General features: G+C 52.7%; 2 protein-coding genes across 24 annotated transcripts in view; both read left to right on the forward strand.

Annotated features, from left to right (window-relative positions):
* The window catches only part of CAMK2G (calcium/calmodulin dependent protein kinase II gamma), a 53,699-nt gene extending 40,883 nt beyond the window's left edge, over positions 1 to 12,816 (forward strand). For 3 of the 18 annotated variants that reach the window (XM_057737301.1, XM_057737304.1, XM_057737318.1), the window contains 8 exons: positions 1,654 to 1,722; positions 2,921 to 2,965; positions 4,449 to 4,497; positions 5,771 to 5,884; positions 7,921 to 7,996; positions 8,347 to 8,441; positions 9,937 to 10,181; positions 10,799 to 12,816. In XM_057737301.1, the coding sequence (XP_057593284.1) occupies positions 1,654 to 1,722; positions 2,921 to 2,965; positions 4,449 to 4,497; positions 5,771 to 5,884; positions 7,921 to 7,996; positions 8,347 to 8,441; positions 9,937 to 10,169 (681 nt within the window). In that variant the 3' untranslated portion in view covers positions 10,170 to 10,181; positions 10,799 to 12,816. Of the gene's footprint in view, positions 1 to 1,653; positions 1,723 to 2,920; positions 2,966 to 4,448; positions 4,498 to 5,770; positions 5,885 to 7,920; positions 7,997 to 8,346; positions 8,450 to 9,936; positions 10,182 to 10,798 lie in introns of those variants that run through there. The other 15 variants (XM_057737302.1, XM_057737307.1, XM_057737308.1 and 12 more) reach the window with 10 other exon arrangements.
* A 404-nt stretch (positions 12,817 to 13,220) lies between these two features.
* Positions 13,221 to 21,560, forward strand: NDST2 (N-deacetylase and N-sulfotransferase 2). 6 transcript variants are annotated; one of them, XM_057736516.1, is made up of 15 exons: positions 13,221 to 13,540; positions 14,181 to 14,282; positions 15,805 to 17,146; positions 17,345 to 17,432; positions 17,748 to 17,902; positions 18,087 to 18,272; positions 18,534 to 18,662; positions 18,793 to 18,975; positions 19,062 to 19,158; positions 19,526 to 19,649; positions 19,776 to 19,950; positions 20,147 to 20,317; positions 20,421 to 20,530; positions 20,732 to 20,834; positions 20,929 to 21,560. In XM_057736516.1, the coding sequence occupies exons 3-15, from the start codon at positions 16,142 to 16,144 to the stop codon at positions 21,052 to 21,054; spliced, it is 2,652 nt and encodes an 883-aa protein (XP_057592499.1). In that variant the 5' UTR covers positions 13,221 to 13,540; positions 14,181 to 14,282; positions 15,805 to 16,141; the 3' UTR covers positions 21,055 to 21,560. The 6 variants fall into 6 exon arrangements, with proteins under 6 accessions (XP_057592499.1, XP_057592504.1, XP_057592501.1 ...); XM_057736521.1 differs by lacking the exon at positions 14,181 to 14,282 and adding an exon at positions 15,692 to 15,715 and having other exon boundaries at positions 15,801 to 17,146; XM_057736518.1 differs by lacking the exon at positions 14,181 to 14,282 and having other exon boundaries at positions 15,801 to 17,146.
* Positions 21,561 to 21,624: the final 64 nt, after the last annotated feature.

Raw genomic sequence — 21,624 nt, forward strand, 5'->3', positions numbered from 1 at the left:
TTGATCCATCCATCACCCGCAGGGGCAACAGCTGAAAGGCGCATCTTCTTTCTCATGGGACACAGGGTACCCAGGGGAACACAGCAGCCTGAATCCTTATGAAACCATCTAATAAAGCCAGAGGTGGGGCCACCTGGGTGACATCCCAGCCCTCTACAGATACGGCAGATTTTACAGATACTCTGCAGTCCTTGCTCCCTGCCAAGGTCTTTGTCTCAGCTGGGCTTTGCAAGTAGAATAGCTTTGTCCAGTCAGCCCCAAATAGGTCCGTGTCAGTAGTGGAGCTAGGAGGGCTCTTCTCTTTTCTGGAGGGATATGGAAGAGAGCAGAGCGCACATGAAATTAGACCTACATCCTGTCTACTCCTGGGCCGCCCTTCTTCAGCCTGCAGAATTCAGCGGAGTCTGATAGCACTTGGTACCTGGCTTGAGGTTCCATGTCTACCCCTGGGTTTGAGGACATCTCAACCATTGATAGCAAGTTACGGCTTCAGGTCTGGTCCAAGAGGCCATAAAAGAGGCTTCCAGGCAAGAAGTAGGACAGTCTGGATGGCTTTCTATATGTGTTCTAGGAGAGAAGAAGCATGGCCTAGCTGCCAGCGTGCCCTCCTTTGCGCCCTGTGCAGAGATGGTCGCTGTACATTTGTCTCTCTGCTTGTTGAAGAATTTGCAGGCATCAGGCTGCTCCTCAGTGGCCACCAGCTCCACAAGGGCTCCCAGTGAGACTGAGTGTATTGGTTCGGGGATTGTAAGAGGTAGAGAGCATCAGCAGGGCTCCCTGCCCTGGAGATCGGCCTCCTTCCTTCCTTGGCATCCTCCCTCCACCCTCCCTTGCTGTGCCACTCAGTGTACTATTTTGAAAGGCAAGGAGATATCACAGTAGTCTGCTGCTGTTGGGAATGTTGGCCTGCTGGGCAGCCTACTCTTTCCTGGGGACTGGGAACTGGGTTCTGGGACTGCCATCACGCCCCACCTGGGTTCACCTGCCACTCCTTGGAGCTCAGCCCTCATTCCCAGCTGACCATGTCTAAGATTGATCAGGCAGAAAGGCCAACAGCACGGCCCTGTTTCTGCTCCCTGGGGTCAGTGGATGCATTTTATATCTAGAGTCAGATTCCACCCCTTTCCTCTGGACACCATCTCCTAGGCCAGGTTTTCTTCCTCTTCTTGTTCCTCTTTTCAGATCAGGCTTCAGTCTCGTGTTGTAAGGGGAAAGAACTGCAGGTGGCAGGTTGAAAGGGCAGCAAGGGGCTGCCCACACTTAGGGGACCCAGAGTTTCTGAATTTTGTTCTGCTTTCTTATAAACCACACTCCTTTCCCTCTATAAAGTGAGAAGATCATGAATTTCTTTGGGTGACGTATGATTGTGCAATGACAAGGCACCTGACATCAGCAAAGATTTCTGGAGAGATGCTTTAAAACAAGTCTTTGGGCTCATCCCACCTTGAGGATGCCTCTGGGGCTAGGTCTCTGGGTCCCTCCAAATAATCTCTGATCATCTCTCCAACCATTGCTCCCATCCCATAGTGTTATGGAGACCACCTCAGGCCTAGCTCCTCCGGGCCAGGCCGGGGGGCAAGGGAGGTCTGGGAGTCGAATCCGAGCGGCTTTGGTGACTCTAGAGGAACTAAACCATCTGTTTTCTTGTCTCAGCCACAGAGCAACAACAAAAACAGTCTCGTAAGCCCAGCCCAAGAGCCCGCGCCCTTGCAGACGGCCATGGTACCTCCTGACTACGGCTTCTCCGCCCCTGCCCCTGGCTGCCTCCCGCTCCTTCCCGCTTCCTCTTCTTGCCCTCCCTCCTCCCTCCCAGGCCTCCTCGGCCCTTTTCCTTTCTCATGCCTGTAGAGCAAGCTGCTTTGTGTACGGCCCTGTGGGCCCCTTCCCCCTCATTGTCCCGCCTGGCTGTGCGCCTTCCTGCATGGCAGAACTGCAGCTCCTACTCCTTTTGCTCTTGGGGGGAAGAGTGATCAGGGCTTTCAGCTAAGCCTCCCAGCCCGGGCTGGACCCCCAGTGGGTCTGCTGCAGGGGCCGGGAAGGTGAGTTGCTTATGAAAATAGAGAGTAGGTGCTTTCTTGGGATGTGCACATCAGTTCTTGGAGGCCTCCCTGTAAAATCTGCCTCAGCCTTTCCTCTGCAAAGCAATGAATAGGAAGAGGGGCTGGGGTCCCCCACCTCCAGATGGTGCTGAGGTGTCTGGGTTCCTGGAGAGCCCCATGCTATCTGAGTTCTGTCCAGGCTCAGCCAGGGGCTCTTTGTGCTCTCAGAGCGCCCTCTGCCGGTGGCTAACTAGAGTTAGCGAGGTGGGGGGTGGGGGTGACTAGGAGAGAGGGAGGGGGAGTTGTGCCGCTCCTCCTCCTCCTTCCTCCGGCCCCTGGAGCTGCCTGCTGAGGTGCTGTAGGGACAGGAACTCTGGGAGAGGCAGAGGATGGGTGAAGCAGGTGGCTCACTAGGTTCAGCTTGCTGAGGGCCATCCTGGGTCTTTCTGGGAGACCCGAGTCCACTCTCCCAGCATCCCTGCCTCCTGCACACTCCTTGATGAACACTGTTGGCAGGGCCCGGCCTGTGCCCTCGACCCCACAGCTCCTCCAGTGTACTTGTCCCATGGGAGAAAGGACACTCAGATTCAGGAGGAATCGGAAACAGGGGCCCTTGTCCTCAGCTTCCCGGGTACCTGCTTCCATTAAGCATCAGGCCTCTCCTCCTTACCAGCCAGCGCTATCCCCTAAATCTGGGGCTTCCAGCTGCCTGGGACCCAGTTGAGGCAGGATATTTTGTCTTGTGAGCAGGGCTGGCAAGCAGGCCCCAGTGGTCATCGTAGGGTCAGCGTCCAAGGGTACTGGGGTAGGAGTGGGTCCCTCAGGGAGGAGCTGTAGGGCTGTCCCCAGGACAGGAGGGTAATTTTCATCTTCTCTCACAGGAGCCACAAACCACCGTGGTGCACAATGCTACAGACGGGATCAAGGTGAGTGGCTCCTGAGCCCGTCTCCTGCTTTCCAGGTCAGCAGGAAACAGGTGGGCTCAGTCACGGGGTCTAAGGCTCCCGCAGATGGCAACCTACAGCCTGCACCTCGAGGTCAAGGTGTTTGCAGGGTCTAGGCTAAGGGTAGTGCATGCCTGTTTGTCACTCTGTTCCCAGGAAGGGCATCATATTTTAGTGATTCTGAGCTCAGGCTCTAGAGCCAGACAGGCCTGAGTTTGCATCCTGGCCCTGGGCCACTGGACAAGTCACTCTCCCACTCTACACCTCAGTTTCCTTATCTGTAAATTGGGGATAATAATAATAGAATCTTCCTCCATGTGAAGTTTAAATGAGAGTAAATTAACTAGAAAAACAGACGCAAGAGTATAATTAGACCCTAGAGCATTCATTCTCCATTGCCTCACTCCTTTATGCCCTCAATAACTTTGTCTCATTTTTACTACCGTTAGTAAATATTTATTGAGCCCAAAACCATCCATGGCTCTGGTTTACAGAGGTGACAAGATGAAATCCCTCTCCACAGGTGTAGGGGAGGCAGATAATAAACCAAAAACCAAATAAAAAGGATAAAATCCAGTGCTCTGGATAAAATAAGTGCTCTGAAGAAAATGATGCAAAGTAAATAGAGAATGAACAGGGCCTTAATTAAGTGGTTGGGGAAGGGCCTCCCTCAGGAGGTGATATTTGAGCTGAAAACTAAATGACTGGAAGGAGACAGCCAGGCAGACTCTGAGGCAGAGTGCCCTAGACAGAGGGAATGCAAGGGCAGGGGCTTGGCACATATATGGGACAGAAGAAATCAGAGCTAAGAGCGTGGTGAGCAAGGCGGAGAGTGGCAGGAGGGTGGTGCTGGAGGAGCAGGCAGGACCTGCTCTGTAGGACTTGATAGGAGTTTGCATTTTTTTCCTGCAGCAAGAAGAAGCTGTTGGAGGCTCTTAGCAGGGGAGTAATGGAGTCTGATTTACACTTTGAAAAACTGTACCCATGTTACAAGCAAGAATCTCAGGGAGGAGGCAAGTGTGGAAGCAGGGAGACCAGGCAGCTATTGTAGTAGTTGACATCTTGGGCTCAGGTTGTAGCTGTGCATTTGAAGAGAAGGGGTAGGGCACGTGATTTATTTTGGAATTAGAAATGTCAGATTTGGTTTTAGATTAGATAATTGAGATATGAGGAAAAGAGAGAAAGAAAATGATTCTTTTCTTAAAAGAATAAAATCAACCTAGAAGATGACTCTAGGTTTTAGCCTGAACAGCTGGATAAGTGGTACATTTACTGAGTTGGGGAAGACTCAGGACGATGTTTGGGAATCCAAAGTTTTATAAGAGTCAGATGGCAAGGGTGGAAATAGAAACTTCTGATTCCTCCTTGCAGCTCCTGTAGGAGCACATGCTCTGCTTTTGTTCTGCTTGGCTTCTCTGGTTTCCAAGGGTCTGATTTATGGAAACTTGTTCTTTTTGGCTTGCAGGGCTCCACAGAGAGCTGCAACACAACCACAGAAGATGAGGACCTCAAAGGTAGGTGCTAGCCCTTGGTGGGGAAGGGGCCCCAGCAGTGTCCCAGGCACCTGGGCTCCAGTGGGACACCTGCCTTGTCTGCCCCTAGAACTGAGATTGGTGGCTTCTTCTACCCCAGGAGAAGGTTTGGCATAAAAGCTACTTTTCATGGGCCAAGATACGAGGCCCCATCTCTTGTCGCTGGGATGGGCAAGTGGCTTCTCTTCTTTGACCCCAAGCCTGGGATAGCTAAATGAGGGCTGTTCCTAAGCCTCTCCAGGCCCAGGGCTCAGGGAACTGTTCCTGTTGGCTGCTGCAATGTGATATCCCAGAACAGGGGACATCTTGAGTCCCTGCAGAAGCAGCCTACAGATGTCATGAGCCATTAGTTGGGTGACCAGTCATCCCAATTTCCCCAGGACTGGAGCAATTCCCACAATGTAGGACTTTTGGTTTTAAAACTAGGACAGTCCTGGACACATTGGGGTGGGTTGGTCCCTCTCATCACAAAGCCTTGGCATGAGTGACGGAGTCAGAACCACATTTGGCCCTGTCCCAGTGGTCCTGTGCGGACCACCAGCTTAAGTTTGGGCCTGGCCAGAGTGCCAAGGGGTGTGGGAAGGCGTGGCACGCCACTGGGAATCTCTGTCCTGCTCTCTGGTTTGGCTTCCTGGAATTGCTCCCTTTGCCTTCAGTACGTGACCTTAGGCCAGGGTCTCACAAAAGTTGGAGGAATGTTGCAGGACAGAGCTGAGAGAGCATGCCCGGGGCAATAAGGGAGCAACAAACCTTTAGTAATACCAGAAAAAAAAGAAAAAAAAAGAAAGGACGAAAGAAAGAAAGAAAAGAAAAGAAAAGAGAAAAAAGAAAGCATAAACATATAAGGCAGTGATGAACAGTGCCTCCAGGGCTGCTGGGGTTGAGGTCAGATCAATTCACTTCTGGCGATGTTGGCAGAGTAAGTGGCTCCTTCACTGCTGGGCTCTTGACCTTGTAGCCTCGCCCCCTAGAACATCTTCCCTGGGAGCAGGGGTCCTTGTACAGGCTGTTTGAAGTCTCCTCTGGAAGCCACAAGCCCAGGTCTGTGCCCCTTCCTGGGGCTCTCAGCTGGGAGGCCTCTATGGCAGAGGCGGCGGCATGGGACGTGGTCCAGTGTCCACAGCAGCCTGAGGCGTCTCCTTGCCCCGGCTCTTCAGGGCCACGGGCTCGGGTCCTGTCCGGCTTGCTCGCTCACCTGCCTTGTTCTGTTTGTTTTGGCTGCTCTGCCTTGCCCTGCCCTGCCCTGGCTGGCTAGCTGCCCCGCTCCGCACTGGGAATGGCAGCTCGGTGCCTGAAGGACGGAGCTCCCGGGACAGAACAGCCCCCTCTGCAGGCATGCAGCCCCAGCCTTCTCTCTGCTCCTCAGCCAGTAAGTGTGAGGGAGGCATATTCTGGCTTCCGTCTCCCTGGCTCATCCTGACGCCCCTCAGGGATTTCGCCCCCTCCAGCCCCTCCCCAGAGCTGTCAGCCCAGCCCAGCTGTCCGTCTAGTCAGCTTTGGGAGCTCAGCCTCTGCTGGGTGGGGGAGCTGATTGGCGGTGCGGTTAAGTCCAGGCAGGGGCCCTTCAGGTCAGAGCCCAAAATCACGAAGAAGGGCGGGTGGAAGACCACTGCAGGAGGGAAGGAGTAGAAAGCCCCTGGCACGTGCAGTGGGCCTTGCCTCAGCACCAAGCGAGAAGAAAGGTGGAGTCAGAAGTCAGGTCCAAGGTAGTGGGTGTGGGGGGGGTGGTGAAATTGCTATAGTCAAGAAACCATGTTGGGATGTGGTGCTTCTTGAGGCTAAGCATAATATCATATTAAGAGCTTGGGGTGAGACACACCTGAGTTTAAATCCAGCTACACTGTCTTCAAAAACGTGAGAAGTAGCTTAACCTCCCAGAGCTACAGTTTCCTCATCTGTGAAGTAGGAATAAAATGGCACCTACCTCATAGCATCGTTAAGAAAAATAAATGGGATGGTAGAGTGTCTTGATGGGATGCTTTGCTGGGTTAATGGTAGCCTGTATTTATAGTTTTAGTTGTGTTCTTGTAGAAGGTGCCTTTGTCTGCTTCTTTCCATCCTACCATCTATCCTTTTAGAGTTTCTAACCAAAATCCTCTTCACCCACAGGGCCCCAGTCAGGTCCTACAGATGGGTTTGGTGGGGCTGGAGAGAGGGGTGTGTGTGTGTTTGTGTGCGCACGCATGCATGAGTGCACACCTGCTTGCCTCTAGAAAGTGGGTAGAGTGCGGTGGTCCCCTAACCTGCTGCTTATTCACCTAGAGCGGCCCCCCGCCGCCCCCCCGATGGTGCTGATGGCTGTAGAGTCCCCTCCTGGCTGTACCTTTGGCTGCACTGCCGTCTCCTAATGGTGCTCCTTGGCTGTGCTGTTCTAATGCGTTTGTCTTGCAGCCTCTCACTCCTGTGAGGAAAGGCTTGTGGCCTGGGCCAGCCGGGGGCTGCGGTCAGGGTTAGCCCAAGCTCAGTCCAAGGCCTCCCTTACCCTGGCGGTGCCCTCTGCTAATAGGGGCGCTCCCTGTAAGTGAGCTGCCCATGAGAGCAGGATGTCACCAGCAGTCCCTTGGCTTGGGATTTGGAGGTGGGGTGGGGCGCTCTGAGGGCACCACTGCTGCCTGCCTGTCAGTCTGAGCCTTGTCTTGGTTTTCCTGAGGGACACATCCTGGCTTGAGAGCTGGTATGAGATTTAGAGCTTTTCCAAGGCTTGTTCAGGGTAAACGGAGCCATCTCTCTGATGAGAGCCTCCATTTAAAAAAAGAGTGTTTATAGTTCCAAGATTTTTATCCCAGAAAAGCCCTGTGGAGGAGATGAGAAGGGTGAAGAGAATTAAGCATCCATCCCAAGGCTCTGTTCATCCTTTGGAGCCCTCATCCCTGGCTAGATTCTGCTCTCAGGCTGGCTGTTGCCCAGGGCTAAGTTCTGGACCACTGAGTGAGGGCTAGGGCTGGGAGGTGGTAACTGAGACCTGACTGAGCCCCTTCAGGTGAGAGAAGCAAGTGGGTGGTGGAAACAGCCATATTGGGAGATGCTTCTTTGAGAGGCTGAACTTGCTGGAGATCGGATACATAGACTGAGGGCAGAATATTCACAATGGGTCAGGCTCCTCAGCTGTTAAAGACAAGAGTGTTTTTTGCATCCTGGTTGTTGATGGACAGGGAGGCAAAGGCCAGAGGATCACAAGGTGGGCTTTAGGAGGAGGAGGAGGAGGTCCTTAGCTCTACGGACAATAGAGAGGGGATGGAGAGAAAGGTGGGCTCATCTTCCTGCAAAGGGCCTTAAAGACAGAGAAGAGGGATATCTTTGTCAAAGAGATCACGGGGGATTCTCTGAAGGACTGGGGAGGGCTTTCCATCACTTGGGAGATTCCCAGTCTCACACGGGTAAATTGCTGGATTTCCCCCCCCACAGTGCGAAAACAGGAGATCATTAAGATCACAGAACAACTGATTGAGGCCATCAACAATGGGGACTTTGAGGCCTACACGTGAGTAGAGACTTATTTCCTTGAGACCCAAGTCATCTCTCAAGGTCTTCCCTCCTTCCAGAAAGCCCCCGGGACCCGGGGAAAAGAGAAGACTGGGCCTTGGGCACAGTGTCTGAGTTAAACACCAAGCCCCTAGTCTGGGAGCCCTTCCAGGTAGACATCAGTGATTGAGCCCACCTGTGGTGTCCAGGCTGTGGGCTGAAAAGGCAGAACTAAGTGGCTCAGCAGGCAGGGCCCTGAGATCTCAGCGGTCTTGTCAGGCCCAGCCCACAGCTAACCTGCTGTGGGACAGACACCAAGGACAGGGAAGAGAAACAAGACTGACAGGCTGCTTTTTTTTTCCCCTGCAGGAAGATTTGTGATCCAGGCCTCACTTCCTTTGAGCCTGAGGCCCTCGGTAACCTCGTGGAAGGGATGGATTTCCATAAGTTTTACTTTGAGAATCGTGAGTGGGTTCGTGCTGCTGAGATACTCCTGCCTGCCCCTCACCCCTTTGCCTCTGTCCCTGCTCACCTTCTCCTCTTCCCAGTTGCCTGCTCTTCCCTTACTGGACCTGCCTGCTGCACCCTGGTCTATGTGCTTGCCCCCTTGGGCCCTGAGGATGGTCTTCAACAGGCACTTTCAAAGACCCACCTCCAGAGCCTTGCCTGCCTCTCCATCCTGCAGCTGCCTCGTGGCAGTGCCAGTTGCCATAATCAAGGCCACTGGATTTCTTTAAGCCTCACCTCTTTCCAAGACAGTTGGAAACCAAGCAAGGTTAGGTTGAGATGATCTCAGCAAGTAATAATGAAGCTCTGTGTCTGCAAGTTTCACAATAGAGGAAATTAAAACCAGGATATGAATGTACAAGCAAGTAACAGGGCACTGTTGGTGATTGTGAGATCGGAAGTTGTGGCTAGGGTTCTCTTCCTAGCCACCGAGGGAGATAGGAGTCCTGGCCGGGGTTGAGGGGAAGGGGTGTATGCTCTGGACAGTTCCTGGAAATCCCAGAGAATAAGAAGCTGATTCATCACCTCCTCCCATCTTTCTTTCCACTAAGACCATCCCCCTTCTTATTTTTTTCTCATCTTTCCCGCTGTATCCTGGGCCTTCCCCATCCTGCTCTGGATTTTATTTTCTCACTGCTTTCTCTACTAACTACCATCCTTTCCATGTCTCAGCTGCAGTTGTAAACCCTAGGTTATCTAGGTAATTCTATTAGCCAGAAGCAATTCCAGAGTTTATAGAAGCTCTCCAAAAGATCTCATGGTAGCCTCTAACATTAGAATTGAACTAAAATGTGAATCTCAGTAAAAGCAACACAATTCACAGTGTTTGCGATAATGGCAACTCATCTTCTTTTGGTTTTCCCCCAGAGGATCCTGGGAACTCTGGGAATATCCTGAGCTTGGTGCTTTGGTGACTTTTTGTTTTTAATTAAACTTTGGACCTTTTTAAAATCAGAGATCAATTTTGAATATTTTAAGATCTTGATTTTGCTCTACAGCCCTAATTAGGGACAAGCCAACCCTTATGAAATCTGAACCCACCTGTCAGGGTAGAAAGATCATCACAGGCTTTTGTTAAGATAGTCCTGAGTTCAAATGTTGTGTGATTTGGGCAAATTACTTACCCCTCTTGAACCTATTTCCTTATCTTATAATGAAGAAAATAATTTTGACCAAGGAATACGGCTCATGCGTGTAAAACCCCTCAGCACAACGTCTGATTAAAATAGTAGCTGCTATTATCATTGTTCCCCACCTTTCTCTTCCTTTTGAATAATCGAGACTAATCTGATGGGTTTCCCGGCCTCTGGAAGGTGTATATGGGGGACTTGGAGACTCCCAGAATGGTCACTGAAGAGAGCGTGAGACTTGGGAAGTGCAGGCTGGGAGGAAAATGCCAGTCCCCAGGCCTGACACCCTCCTACCTACCCCACCCTGCCCTGTCCCCTACAGTTCTGTCCAAGAACAGCAAGCCCATCCACACCACCATCTTGAACCCACATGTCCACGTGATCGGAGAGGACGCGGCTTGCATCGCCTACATCCGCCTCACCCAGTACATCGATGGGCAGGGCCGGCCTCGCACCAGCCAATCGGAGGAGACCCGGGTCTGGCACCGCCGGGATGGCAAGTGGCTCAATGTCCACTATCACTGCTCAGGGGCCCCTGCCGCACCGCTGCAGTGAGCTCAGCCACAGGTGCACCTGGTGGTGGGGTGGGGAGTGGCTGGGACAAGTGGGGTCAGAAGAGGGAGAGGTCTAGAGGTGGCACTGGGGGAGGATATATGGGCCATCCCAGAAGAGTAGTGAAGGCTGGACAGTGTGGTGGTTGTCGTAAGTCATGCGCTGAGGTCAGACAGACTTGGGTCTGGCTCCATGACTCCAAATTGGGTGACATTGGACAGGTTACTTCCCCTCCCTAAGTCTCATTTTCCTCAGCAGTCAGAAAGAAAGAAGGAGTGACTTCCCTGGCTGTCCCCTGATTAAGATTCCGCCCTTCCACTGCTGGGGGCGTGGGTTTGATCCTGGTTGGGGAACTAGGATCCCACATGCCACGCTGCACAGCCAAAAAAAAGAAAGGAAGCAGTGGTGCCTACCTCCTTTGTTGTTGTGAGGATTAAATAAGATACTTGTAAGTAAAGCACTTAGTAAGTTCTCAGCAAATGTGAGGCACTGTTATGTTTAAATACTGGCTTCTCCCCATCCTCCACCTTCTCAGGCGGACTTGGCCACGTGTGTAGTATGTTTAAGTCTCTGGAACTCCTCTGTGTGTGTATTGTCCTCTGTTCTGTTACCACGTCTGTCCTGTTTGACAGGGGCATAAGGAGATCCCAGCCGGAGGTCAAACCTTCGCAGCCAGTGGCTCTGGAGGGCCTGAGTGACAGCGGCAGTCCTGTTCGTTTGAGGTTTAAAACAATTAAATTACAAAGCGGCAGCAGCCAATGCACGCCCCTGCATGCAGCCCTCCCGCCCGCCCTTCGTGTCTGTCTCTGCTGTACCGAGGTGTTTTTTACATTTAAGAAAAAAAAAGAAAAAAAGATTGTTTTAAAAAAAATGGGATCCATACCATGATGCGTTTTGAAACCACCGACAGCCCTTGGGCTAGCAAGAAGGCAGGAGTTTGTGCGATGCCCATCCTGGCACGAGCAATGGGCTCACCCACCAGCCCTGAAGAGGTGAGCTCAGCCTCAGGCCTCCGTGGACTCAGGGGACCAGGCAAGAACTCTGACAGAGCTTTGGGGGCTGTGATGTGATTGCAGCCCCTGAGGTGGCCTGCCTGCCCCCAGTCTAGGAATGGACTTCTTCAGAATTTGTACACACACCCAGAATGAGCTGATGAGAACATCATGGCCAACAGACCTACTTGGGAGAGAATGTGGAGCTCCCAGCCTGCCGTGGAGGCAGCTGAGAAGCAGTGGCCTCAGGACTGAGACGCAGGGCCCGGACTTTGCTGTACTGTACCATTCAGTGTAGAAAGGAAGAGAATTGGTGCTGCAGAAGTGTGTCCGCTACGAAGCTGATGAGAAACCTCGTGATAGTCTGACATGCACTCACTTACTCATCCATTTCTATAGGATGCACATGCACGTGGGCCCTGATATTGAGGCCCAATCCTTGCAGCTGGGAAGTGGGAGGGGTTGCCGCTTTGCTTCGTGTTTGTTTTCTTATAACTTAGCAAGGAGAGAGCCAGGCCTTGGTCTGGACTCCCCCTGCTGCCTTTGGCAGTTCTGTTTCCGTGTGATTTGGACCATCTTTGTCTTGCCTTTTCATGGTGGTGGTCCCTGTGCTGACCCTCATCTGGGCCTGGGCCCTCTGCCAAATGCCCCTGTGGGATAGGAAGAGTGAGGCAGCAGGACTGAGTTGATAGTTGTTTCTATGCATTCAGGCTGCCCTCAGGGCTGCCTCCCTTCTTACTCTTCCCTTGCTGCACGCCCATCTCTTTTCCTGTCTTTGAGATTGACCTGACTACTCGGGCGAGAAGAGGTATCCTCTATAAAGAGACCTCTTTACTGACCAACTGAAGTATAGACTTACTGCTGGACAATCTGCATGGGCGTCACCCCCCCTCACCTGCATGTACCCAAAAGAGATGTCCAGAGCCAAGGCTCCTACATTCATTGTCCCTCTCTGTGCTCAAGGAGTTCCATTCCAAGAGGGGAAAATTTATACTCTAAGCAGATAGCAGAGAAGATAATGGAGGAGCAATTGGTCATGGCCTTGGTTTCCCGCAGAACAAATGTGCAGACCTATCTGCACAAGTGTCTGGACTATTGGGGGAAAGATGGGTAGACCCCAGCTCCCTGGACTGCCTTAAGGAGGCATAGGAGCTGGGAGAAGAGGCAAAGCTACAGGTTTACCTTGGAGCCAGCTGAGAAGAGAGCAGACTCACAGGTGCTGGTGCTTGGATTTAGCCAGGCTCCTCTGAGCACCTCCTGCATGCCCCAGCCCCCTGGGCCCTAGCCCTTTCCTGCCCTGCAGCCTGCAGTACCAGCACGCAGACGCCTTCACCACAGGGTTTGGTTTTGCTGGCTTGAAGACAATGGTCTTAGAGTTCATTAAGACCCATAGCTTCATATGGCTGCTCCAGCCCCACTTCTTAGCATTCTTACTTCTCTTCTGGGGCTAATGTCAGCATCTATAGACAATAAACTATTAAAAAAAATCACCTTTTAAACAGGAAATGGAAGGCATTTGATGCAGAATTTTTGCATGATGACATAGAAATAATTTAAAAATAGTTAGTGTTTGTTCTGAATGTTGGTAGACCCTTCATAGCTTTGTTACAATGAAACCTTGAACTGAAGATATTTAATAAAATAACCTTTAAACAGTCCATTGTGTTACTGCTGTTGGAGGCTTACGGCCAGAGGCTTAGTTTAACGGCTGGGGTTACAAGGCTTCAGGTGGAGAGATGTATCTTCTCCCACTCCTCTTGCGCCCTTCTTAGAATAAAACTTCCTCATAAACTCGTCAGCTTCCAATTAGTCTATTGGGCTGCGGGGGCGAGTTTGGGGTAGGGGAAGAACGTGGACCCTTAGGGGGCGAGTTCGGAGTCTCGCCCCGCCCCCGGCCCCGCCCGCGTCCTGGGCATCCCTTCCCCCCGCCCCTCTGTGGGCCGGCCCGGCTCCCCCTCCGCCGGGCCGAGTGGAAGAGCCCGCACCCTCGGCCCGCCCCGGCTCCGGGAGCCGCGGCGCCGACGCTCGCCAGACTGTGCCACCGCGCGGGAAGGAGGGGGGCGCCGCTGCCGGGGACGCGCGGAGCCAGCTGTCTCTGAGGCCGCGGCTCTGCCGAGCGCTGCGGAACACCGTTCGGCGGCCCGGCACCTCGGCTGCGCGGCTGCCAGGCCCGGAGGCGGCGGGGACCCGAACGGGGCAGCGAGCGGCAGCGCGCCGCCTCCCCCCGGTGGGAGCGGTGGTTGGGCCCGGCTGCGGCAGAGCGTTCGCTCGGAGATGGCGGAGCCGCCGCGACGCGGCCTGAGGCCCCGAGAGCAGGGAAGCCGGGCAGCCCCGGGACGTGGCGGAGCCCGGGGACAGCGGGGACGCCGCCCAGTCCGCCGGGTGAGCTGCCCTTGAGGAGACCCCAGCTCAGAGTGTGGCCCCCACCCGCGGTCTCCGCAGTTCTCCCCTCACAGACTTCCCTCTGTGGCCACCGAACCCGCCCGCAGGGGCGTCCCCGGCAGCCCCTCGGGGCGGCCCGCGCTCCCCTCCCCCTGTCCCTTCCGCAGGCCGCCCTGGTAGTGGCCTCATTCCCCTCGGCTCGTCCCTTTCGCACGGGGCTTTTCCTTCCCTTGGGGCTCCCCCAGCCGGTGCCCGCCCCGATGTCACCACAGACTCTCCTCCGCGCGCCCCTTGCCCCTTCCCCTTTAATGCTCCACGCCCGACTCTCTCTGTACCCACCTGTGACCCCATGTTCCCACCAGCATGGCCCTCCATCCGCGACCCCCGTGTGCCAGCCCCCCACGCCCGTGTCGCTGCTCGGTCCCCCTCCTCCCGCGGCATCTGCACTGCTGGTCTCCCAGCGCGGGGCCCACACCCCCGCCTTCCCCAGCCCCCACCTCTACTGCTCTCCTCCCGCTGCTGCGCACACTTTCAGCACCCCCTCCCCGCCGTGGTCCCGCTTCAGTATTTATCATCCCAGCCCACACCTCCCCCAATACTCCCTCATCACCCCTTCCCTAAATAATGCTGCTTCTTCTAGGTCCGAAGCTAAAATGCAGTGGTTAAGAGCAGGGCTGGAGCCTGACAGGCCTGACTATGAATCCCACTTCCTCCACTGACTGAGCTGTGTGATCCTGGGCAAGTTATTAAGCTTCTCTGGGCCTCAAATTACTCACATGTAGAATAAGAATATTACTTACCTCTTAGGGCTGGTGTGCGCATTAAACATATGGAAAGCTCTTAGAAGAATGCCTGGCAAAGAGTAAGCCCTCAGTACGTGTTAGCTATTATTTTTAATATTATGCGTGATACACCCCCAGTATCTGCTTCCCCACAGTGACTTCTTCTCACTAGTGTGGTGGCCCCAGAAAGTTTCCTCTAATTCTTAGGATTCACCCCTTCCCATCACCATTTTGATCCTTTCCTGGCTCTCTTTTCATGCCAATTAGTTTTACCCAGGCCAAAGCTGAACTATTCTTAAATAGTCTTTCTCAATTCTGAAGGACCCCATCTTTGCTTAACCACCCTGAGATGTGTGGGGGGGGGGGGAATGGTAGAGAGAGATTGCCAGCCACTGACCTTACTTGGAGTGACTAAGGTGGGGAGAGTGATGGTAAAGCTTCTAGAAACAGTCTGTCTACTTAAGGAAAAAGGTCTCAGCAATTAGGTCTCCTTAAAATTGTTTTCTGATCATACTGTTCTTACTCCTTCTCTTTTATTGATTGGATACTACTTAAGTTCCTGTTGCTTTCTGTCATCGAGCCCCACTCTGTTCTGTTTTTGTAACAGGACTTAACCTCTCATGTCTCTCCAGGCTAGCTCAGGACCCTTCTGAGCTGTTCAGGGATGAGGGTGTAGTACCACCTAGGCTAAGTTGGAAGGAGAACTGGAGTAGACAGGGAGACAGACCGGACTCAGCTCTCTAGCTTTTCTTAGGTTCCAAGTGATGTGGCCTGCTCCGGGGCTACATTTTTATCACCCCTCCTGACACTGGCACAAGTGAGGTCAAGGGCAGGGGTGGGTAATTTTTTCACAAGCAATGGAAAAGAGAATCCCCAGGTTCTGGGTTTGGAAGGTAATAGAATGATTAGCTAGCACCATTTCTCTTTCCTCTTGAATTTCCCCATCATGGTGTCCACCTGACTGCAAGTTCGTTAATGCTGTTAGCCTGTGATGTTGGGTTTGATAGATGAGGAAGATTAACAGATGCATGTGTTTCTTCTTATCTGATATTTTGTTGGAGCACAAGACTTCTGGGGCTTTCCGTCCCTTCTTCACAGCAAGACCAGAGCTCCTACTGACTGACCAACTGCTCTGTCACAGGCTGGGAACTCCTTTCAGAGCAGGTTCATTTTCAGCCTCCTGGGTGGTTTGGCCTCTTGTTGATGGGAAATATCCCTTCCAGACCTTGGATATACTGCTTCAGTTCTGAGCTTAGCTTAGGGAGGAGAATTTAGACAGTATTCTAAAAAAGAGAACAGGTTTTGAAGCTAAGGTCTAAGACTCAGGTTGTGTTGTTCTAATACGGAAGCTTTTTTTTTTTTTTTGGAGAACAAACCATCCTATGAGCAGGAGGTAAGAGAAATGGGGTGAAGAGGGGAATGGATTAGTGACACAGTTTCAAGGAAAGAAGTAACTCATTGATTTCTTTGTCTTACAGGTAGTGAAGACAGAGATTGTGAACTTTGCTAACCTCTGATGTGAGGAGCTCATACAGGACCGAAGGTGGAGCCTGGTTAGATTTGCATCCTGAAGCCATGGGCCAGTGGGCCATGGTGACCTGAGACCAGTGGACTCTGTCCAGTTGCCCCCTGTTGCCCCTTCTACCTCCCCTACCCTGTACTAAGGAGACTTGTTTCCACCTTTTCAGGGAAGTGACCCTGCGGGAACCCCCTTCCCCTCTTTTCATATCCTTTTACCCCCCCAAGAGAGCCTTAGCCTATAGAACTCCTACCTCCCATCCCCTGAGGTGGTCCCCATCCCTGCCTCACCTCCCCCGCCATGCTCAAGCTGTGGAAGGTGGTACGCCCAGCTCGGCAGCTGGAACTGCACCGCCTCATACTGCTGCTGATTGCTTTCAGTCTGGGCTCCGTGGGCTTCTTGGCTTACTACGTATCCACCAGCCCCAAGGCCAAGGAACCGTTGCCCCTGCCCCTGGGAGACTGCAGTAGTGGTGGGGCAGCTGGTCCTGGCCCCGTACGGCCTCCAGTCCCACCCCGGCCCCCCAGGCCTCCAGAGACAGCTCGAACTGAACCTGTGGTCCTTGTGTTTGTGGAGAGTGCATACTCACAGCTGGGGCAGGAGATTGTGGCCATCTTGGAGTCCAGCCGTTTTCGTTATAGCACTGAGCTGGCACCTGGCCGAGGGGACATGCCCACACTGACTGATCATACCCGTGGCCGGTATGTCTTGGTCATTTATGAGAACCTGCTCAAGTATGTCAACCTGGATGCCTGGAGTCGGGAACTGCTAGATCGGTACTGTGTCGAGTATGGTGTGGGCATCATTGGCTTTTTCCGAGCCCATGAGCATAGCCTACTGAGTGCCCAGCTCAAGGGCTTTCCTCTTTTTCTACATTCAAACTTGGGACTCCAAGACTACCAAGTGAATCCTTCTGCCCCACTACTGCATCTCACACGCCCCAGCCGCCTGGAGCCTGGGCCACTGCCTGGTGATGACTGGACCATCTTCCAGTCCAATCATAGCACATATGAACCAGTGCTTCTTGCCAGCCTTCGACCAACTGAACCCCCCGTACCAGGACCGGTGCCTCGCCGGGCCCGGCTTCCCACTGTGGTACAGGACCTGGGGCTTCATGATGGCATCCAACGGGTGCTCTTTGGCCATGGCCTCGCCTTCTGGCTTCACAAACTCGTTTTCGTCGATGCTGTTGCGTACCTCACTGGCAAGCGCCTCTGCTTGGACCTTGACCGTTACATCTTGGTAGACATTGATGACATCTTTGTGGGCAAGGAAGGTACCCGCATGAAGGTGGCTGATGTTGAGGTCAGTCTTTCTTTTCCTGACTCACATTTCTTTCCTTAGAAGCCATTTCAAGCTCTGTCCTTTCAGACTCCCTTCCTTGATTCTGAGCTTGTCAAAGATATGCTCCCTGCCCTTTCCAGGCAAGAAGAATGCTACTGATTTTTTCGCCTTCTTAGTCTGCTCTCTTCTGATTTCTCATGTGCCTGCTACTCTTTCCAGGCTTTGTTGACCACCCAGAACAAACTCAGGACCTTAGTCCCCAACTTCACCTTCAACTTGGGCTTCTCTGGCAAGTTCTATCATACTGGTGAGCTTATTCCCCTGCTTCTTCAGCATATCAGTCTTAGTTTAATCTGTCCCTTCACTGTCCATCCTCCTGGGCAGACAGGTTGGAGAAAAGGGGCAAGGTTTGGGGTAAGAATGCTGTGAGGAGCTAACAGTGGGTGTGAATTTAGGTTAGCATGGGTGGCTGGAGGGCAGGTTGGCAGCTGGGAAAATGGACAGTCTTAGTGGGCAGAGGTCAGCAGTGTTGGCCTGAGGATGGAAGGTAGTCAGTGTTGTTGCAGAACAAAGGAGGGCACAGGCTAACTGGCTGTGGTCAGTGGTCAGTGTGTGGTCATAGGGACCGAGGAGGAAGATGCAGGGGATGACATGCTGCTGAAGCACCGCCAAGAGTTCTGGTGGTTCCCCCACATGTGGAGCCACATGCAGCCACACCTGTTCCACAATCGCTCCGTGCTGGCTGACCAGATGAGGCTCAACAAACAGTTTGCTCTGGTGAGACCCTTGAATCTATTCCCATACTGTTTCCCAAAGATGATGCTTCCTTTTCAACCTTCCCCTAATGGGGTACCCTTTCCCTACCCTTTTCATTTTTCTTTCTGTGGAGGCATCCCCACCCTCTTTACCCTCTACTCCCCAAACCTCACCAGGTCCTGGTGAGAGTCTATGCCATTCCCAGGAGCATGGGATTCCCACGGATCTGGGGTATGCTGTGGCCCCCCACCACTCCGGCGTGTACCCCATCCACACACAGCTCTATGAGGCCTGGAAATCTGTGTGGAGCATCCAGGTGACCAGCACTGAGGAGTATCCCCATCTCCGCCCTGCCCGCTACCGCCGTGGCTTCATTCACAATGGCATTATGGTGAGGGACTCCCAGTACAAACCTGAATCCAACTCCCACGTTTGGACAGCCTCCAACCTGCATTGTCCAAATTCATCCATGTAATCGGGGGTAGAGGGGTGGAAAGTCATAATGCACATAGCAAGAGCTTTATTGCTGTAATTTCAGGGTGAGTCCTCTACAAACCCAGGCAGTCCTCATACCTCAGGTCTTTTGTCCTTAATCTACTTCTCATTCCATCTTTCAAATCTCATCTATCCGTATTTGTTCTTTTCCCTTCAGGTCCTGCCACGGCAGACATGTGGCCTCTTCACTCACACAATCTTCTATAATGAGTATCCCGGAGGCTCTCGTGAACTAGACCGGAGCATCCGAGGTGGAGAACTCTTTCTGACAGTGCTGCTTAATCCGGTAAGGTGCTGAGAGGAAAGGGCTAGAAGATTGGACAGCCAAAGTGTTTGCAGGCTGAGACTTTTGCTCACCAAGCCCGCTTCTGAAGTGGGGTAGGCTCTCCATCTGACATGCAGGCACCCCCTTTCAGATCAGCATCTTTATGACCCATCTGTCTAATTATGGAAATGATCGGCTGGGCCTGTACACCTTTGAGAGCCTGGTGCGCTTTCTCCAGTGCTGGACACGGCTGCGCCTACAGACCCTTCCTCCTGTCCCTCTCGCACGAAAGTACTTTGACCTCTTCCCTCAAGAGCGAAGCCCCCTTTGGCAGGTATAGGTGGAGTTCAGGCTGACCTAGAGACATGATGGGGGTGGCTGTTGAGGAAGAGATTATCTGATTCTTGGCCTCACCTTCAGAATCCCTGTGACGACAAGAGGCACAAAGATATCTGGTCCAAGGAGAAAACCTGTGATCGGCTCCCCAAGTTCCTCATTGTGGGACCTCAGAAGACAGGTGAATTATCCTTAGCCAACGTCTATTGCCTTAAACCCAAAGAATTCTTTGGCCAACGAACTACCTTCTTATACCTGCCCCTCATTAATCCAGTCCCTTGAGGGATTCTTAACCTGGTTGTATATCAGAATCATCTGTTGGGTTGTTTGTTTTTTTTTAATCCACAAGTAATGCTAATGTACAACCAAGGCTGAAAAAATCACGGTTTTAACCCTTCCTTGGGCCTCTCTCAGGCTTTGCTTTTCTCGCTCTAGTTTGGCCAGAGGGTATTTTACCACCCGTAGTGATTATTTTCTCACCTCTTTCAAGCTGATATTGTTGAGCTGGATTCTCCCCCACAATGGCCTGGACTTTCTCTCCTATTTAGGGACCACAGCTGTTCACTTCTTCCTGAGCCTGCACCCAGCTGTGACTAGCAGCTTCCCTAGCCCCAGCACCTTTGAGGAGATTCAGTTCTTCAACGGCCCTAATTACCACAAGGGCATTGATTGGTGAGACCTGGACACTTCTGAGGACACTCCCTTCCCCTAAAGTACCCTATTCCAGCTTCTACCAGCATAGACATCTGGCCCCTTCACTCTGCAAATTCTCTGCCTCTCCTCTCTGCTGCTTCCTAGGTACATGGATTTCTTCCCTGTCCCTTCTAATGCCAGCACTGATTTCCTATTTGAAAAGAGTGCCACCTACTTTGACTCAGAGGTTGTACCACGTCGGGGTGCTGCCCTCCTGCCACGAGCCAAGATCATCACTGTGCTCACCAACCCTGCTGACAGGGCCTACTCCTGGTACCAGGTGAACCTGAAGCTAGGGACACATTACAACTTGAGAGGTGGTGACTGCTAGAGAGACAGAAAGGAATGAGGGTAGGGAAACTAAGCTTGTGCCTTGGGGAGGAGTGCCTATGCTATCTGTTTACCAGACCAAGAGTAAGGGCATGATAATTCTGTCAAATCACCAATTCCTTCCCATCCTGTTCCTTGTCCTTCAGCATCAGCGAGCACATGGAGACCCAGTTGCTTTGAACTATACCTTCTACCAGGTGATTTCAGCCTCCTCCCAGGCCCCTCTGGCACTTCGCTCCCTACAGAACCGTTGTCTTGTCCCTGGCTACTATTCCACCCATCTGCAACGCTGGCTGACTTACTACCCCTCTGGACAGGTACAGTTCCTCAATAGCCCTCATGGGGGTGCCCTTCCCCTCCTTTTCCCTTCAGCCCAGAGGCTTCTAAGGAATAGAAGGAACCACATCCCTGTCTCTTTAGTTGCTGATTGTGGATGGGCAAGAGCTGCGTACCAACCCAGCTGCCTCAATGGAGAGCATCCAGAAGTTCCTGGGTATCACACCCTTTCTGAACTACACACGGACCCTCAGGTGGGAGAGCATGACCCAGGGGAGGATGACTCTGGGGGAAATGGGGAAGCAGGTTGACCATGTCTGTTTGGAAGAGACATGGATTTACCCTGTCTTGCAAGGAGAGACATGTGTCCCTGTGGGCTGGGAGAGGTAGTGTACATTTATGGGGCTTGGATTTCTTTTCTCTCTGTCACCTGATGGCCTCTTTCTGTTGAGCAGGTTTGATGAAGATAAGGGATTCTGGTGCCAGGGCCTTGAAGGTGGCAAGACTCGTTGTCTGGGCAAGAGCAAAGGCCGGAAATACCCAGATATGGACACTGAGGTAAGTAAAGCCAGGGACAGGGTATCCCTCTGCACATCTAAGATCTGATTTTGTCCACTCCTTTCCAGTTCTGACTTCGTTTTTCTCCTGTTAGTCCCGCCTTTTCCTTATGGATTTTTTCCGGAACCATAATTTGGAGCTGTCGAAGCTGCTGAGCCGGCTTGGACAGCCAGTGCCCTCATGGCTTCGGGAAGAACTGCAGCATTCCAGTTTGGGCTGATGTATCAGCCTCCTGTACCAGCAAAAGCCCCCTGCTTCCCTAAGGGGCAAGCCCAGAGCAGGGCCCACAAGGGGGATTAGAGTGGCCTGGCCCCGCCCCCTTCTACCTCAGTGGCCTCCAGGCCTGGGATGGCTGAGAAGGGAAGGGCATCCCTTTCCCATAGCTCTGGGATCTAATAAACGGGCTTCCCTTGATACCCCACAAGATGGTACTGGGCACCTTTGGCCCATGGTCTTAGAAGGTGGGGGGAATGAGAGGATCCAGGCAGGGTGTGGAGGAATGTATTAATCCAGTGCTTTCCCTCTTCATCCCCAGCAGTGTATCTCTCTATACTGGCTATGGGAGGGACCCCTTACTGTGGGATCAATGGGATCTACCTGTGGCCCGGCCTCCCGCGTGTCATTCATATTGAATGGGGATGAGGTCGGACGGTGGCTCACAGAGCTGAATATGAGCCCTAGCTGTGGGCTAGAAATGACTTTAATAAACATCCTTATTTTTCTGTTTTGTCTGCCTCACTGGAGTGGGAGAAACCTAGAGTAAAGCAAGTATCAAGACTTTTCTTCTGCC

This window comes from Hippopotamus amphibius, chromosome 5 (assembly GCF_030028045.1).
Source record: "Hippopotamus amphibius kiboko isolate mHipAmp2 chromosome 5, mHipAmp2.hap2, whole genome shotgun sequence".
Classification (NCBI taxonomy): Eukaryota; Metazoa; Chordata; class Mammalia; order Artiodactyla; family Hippopotamidae; genus Hippopotamus; species Hippopotamus amphibius.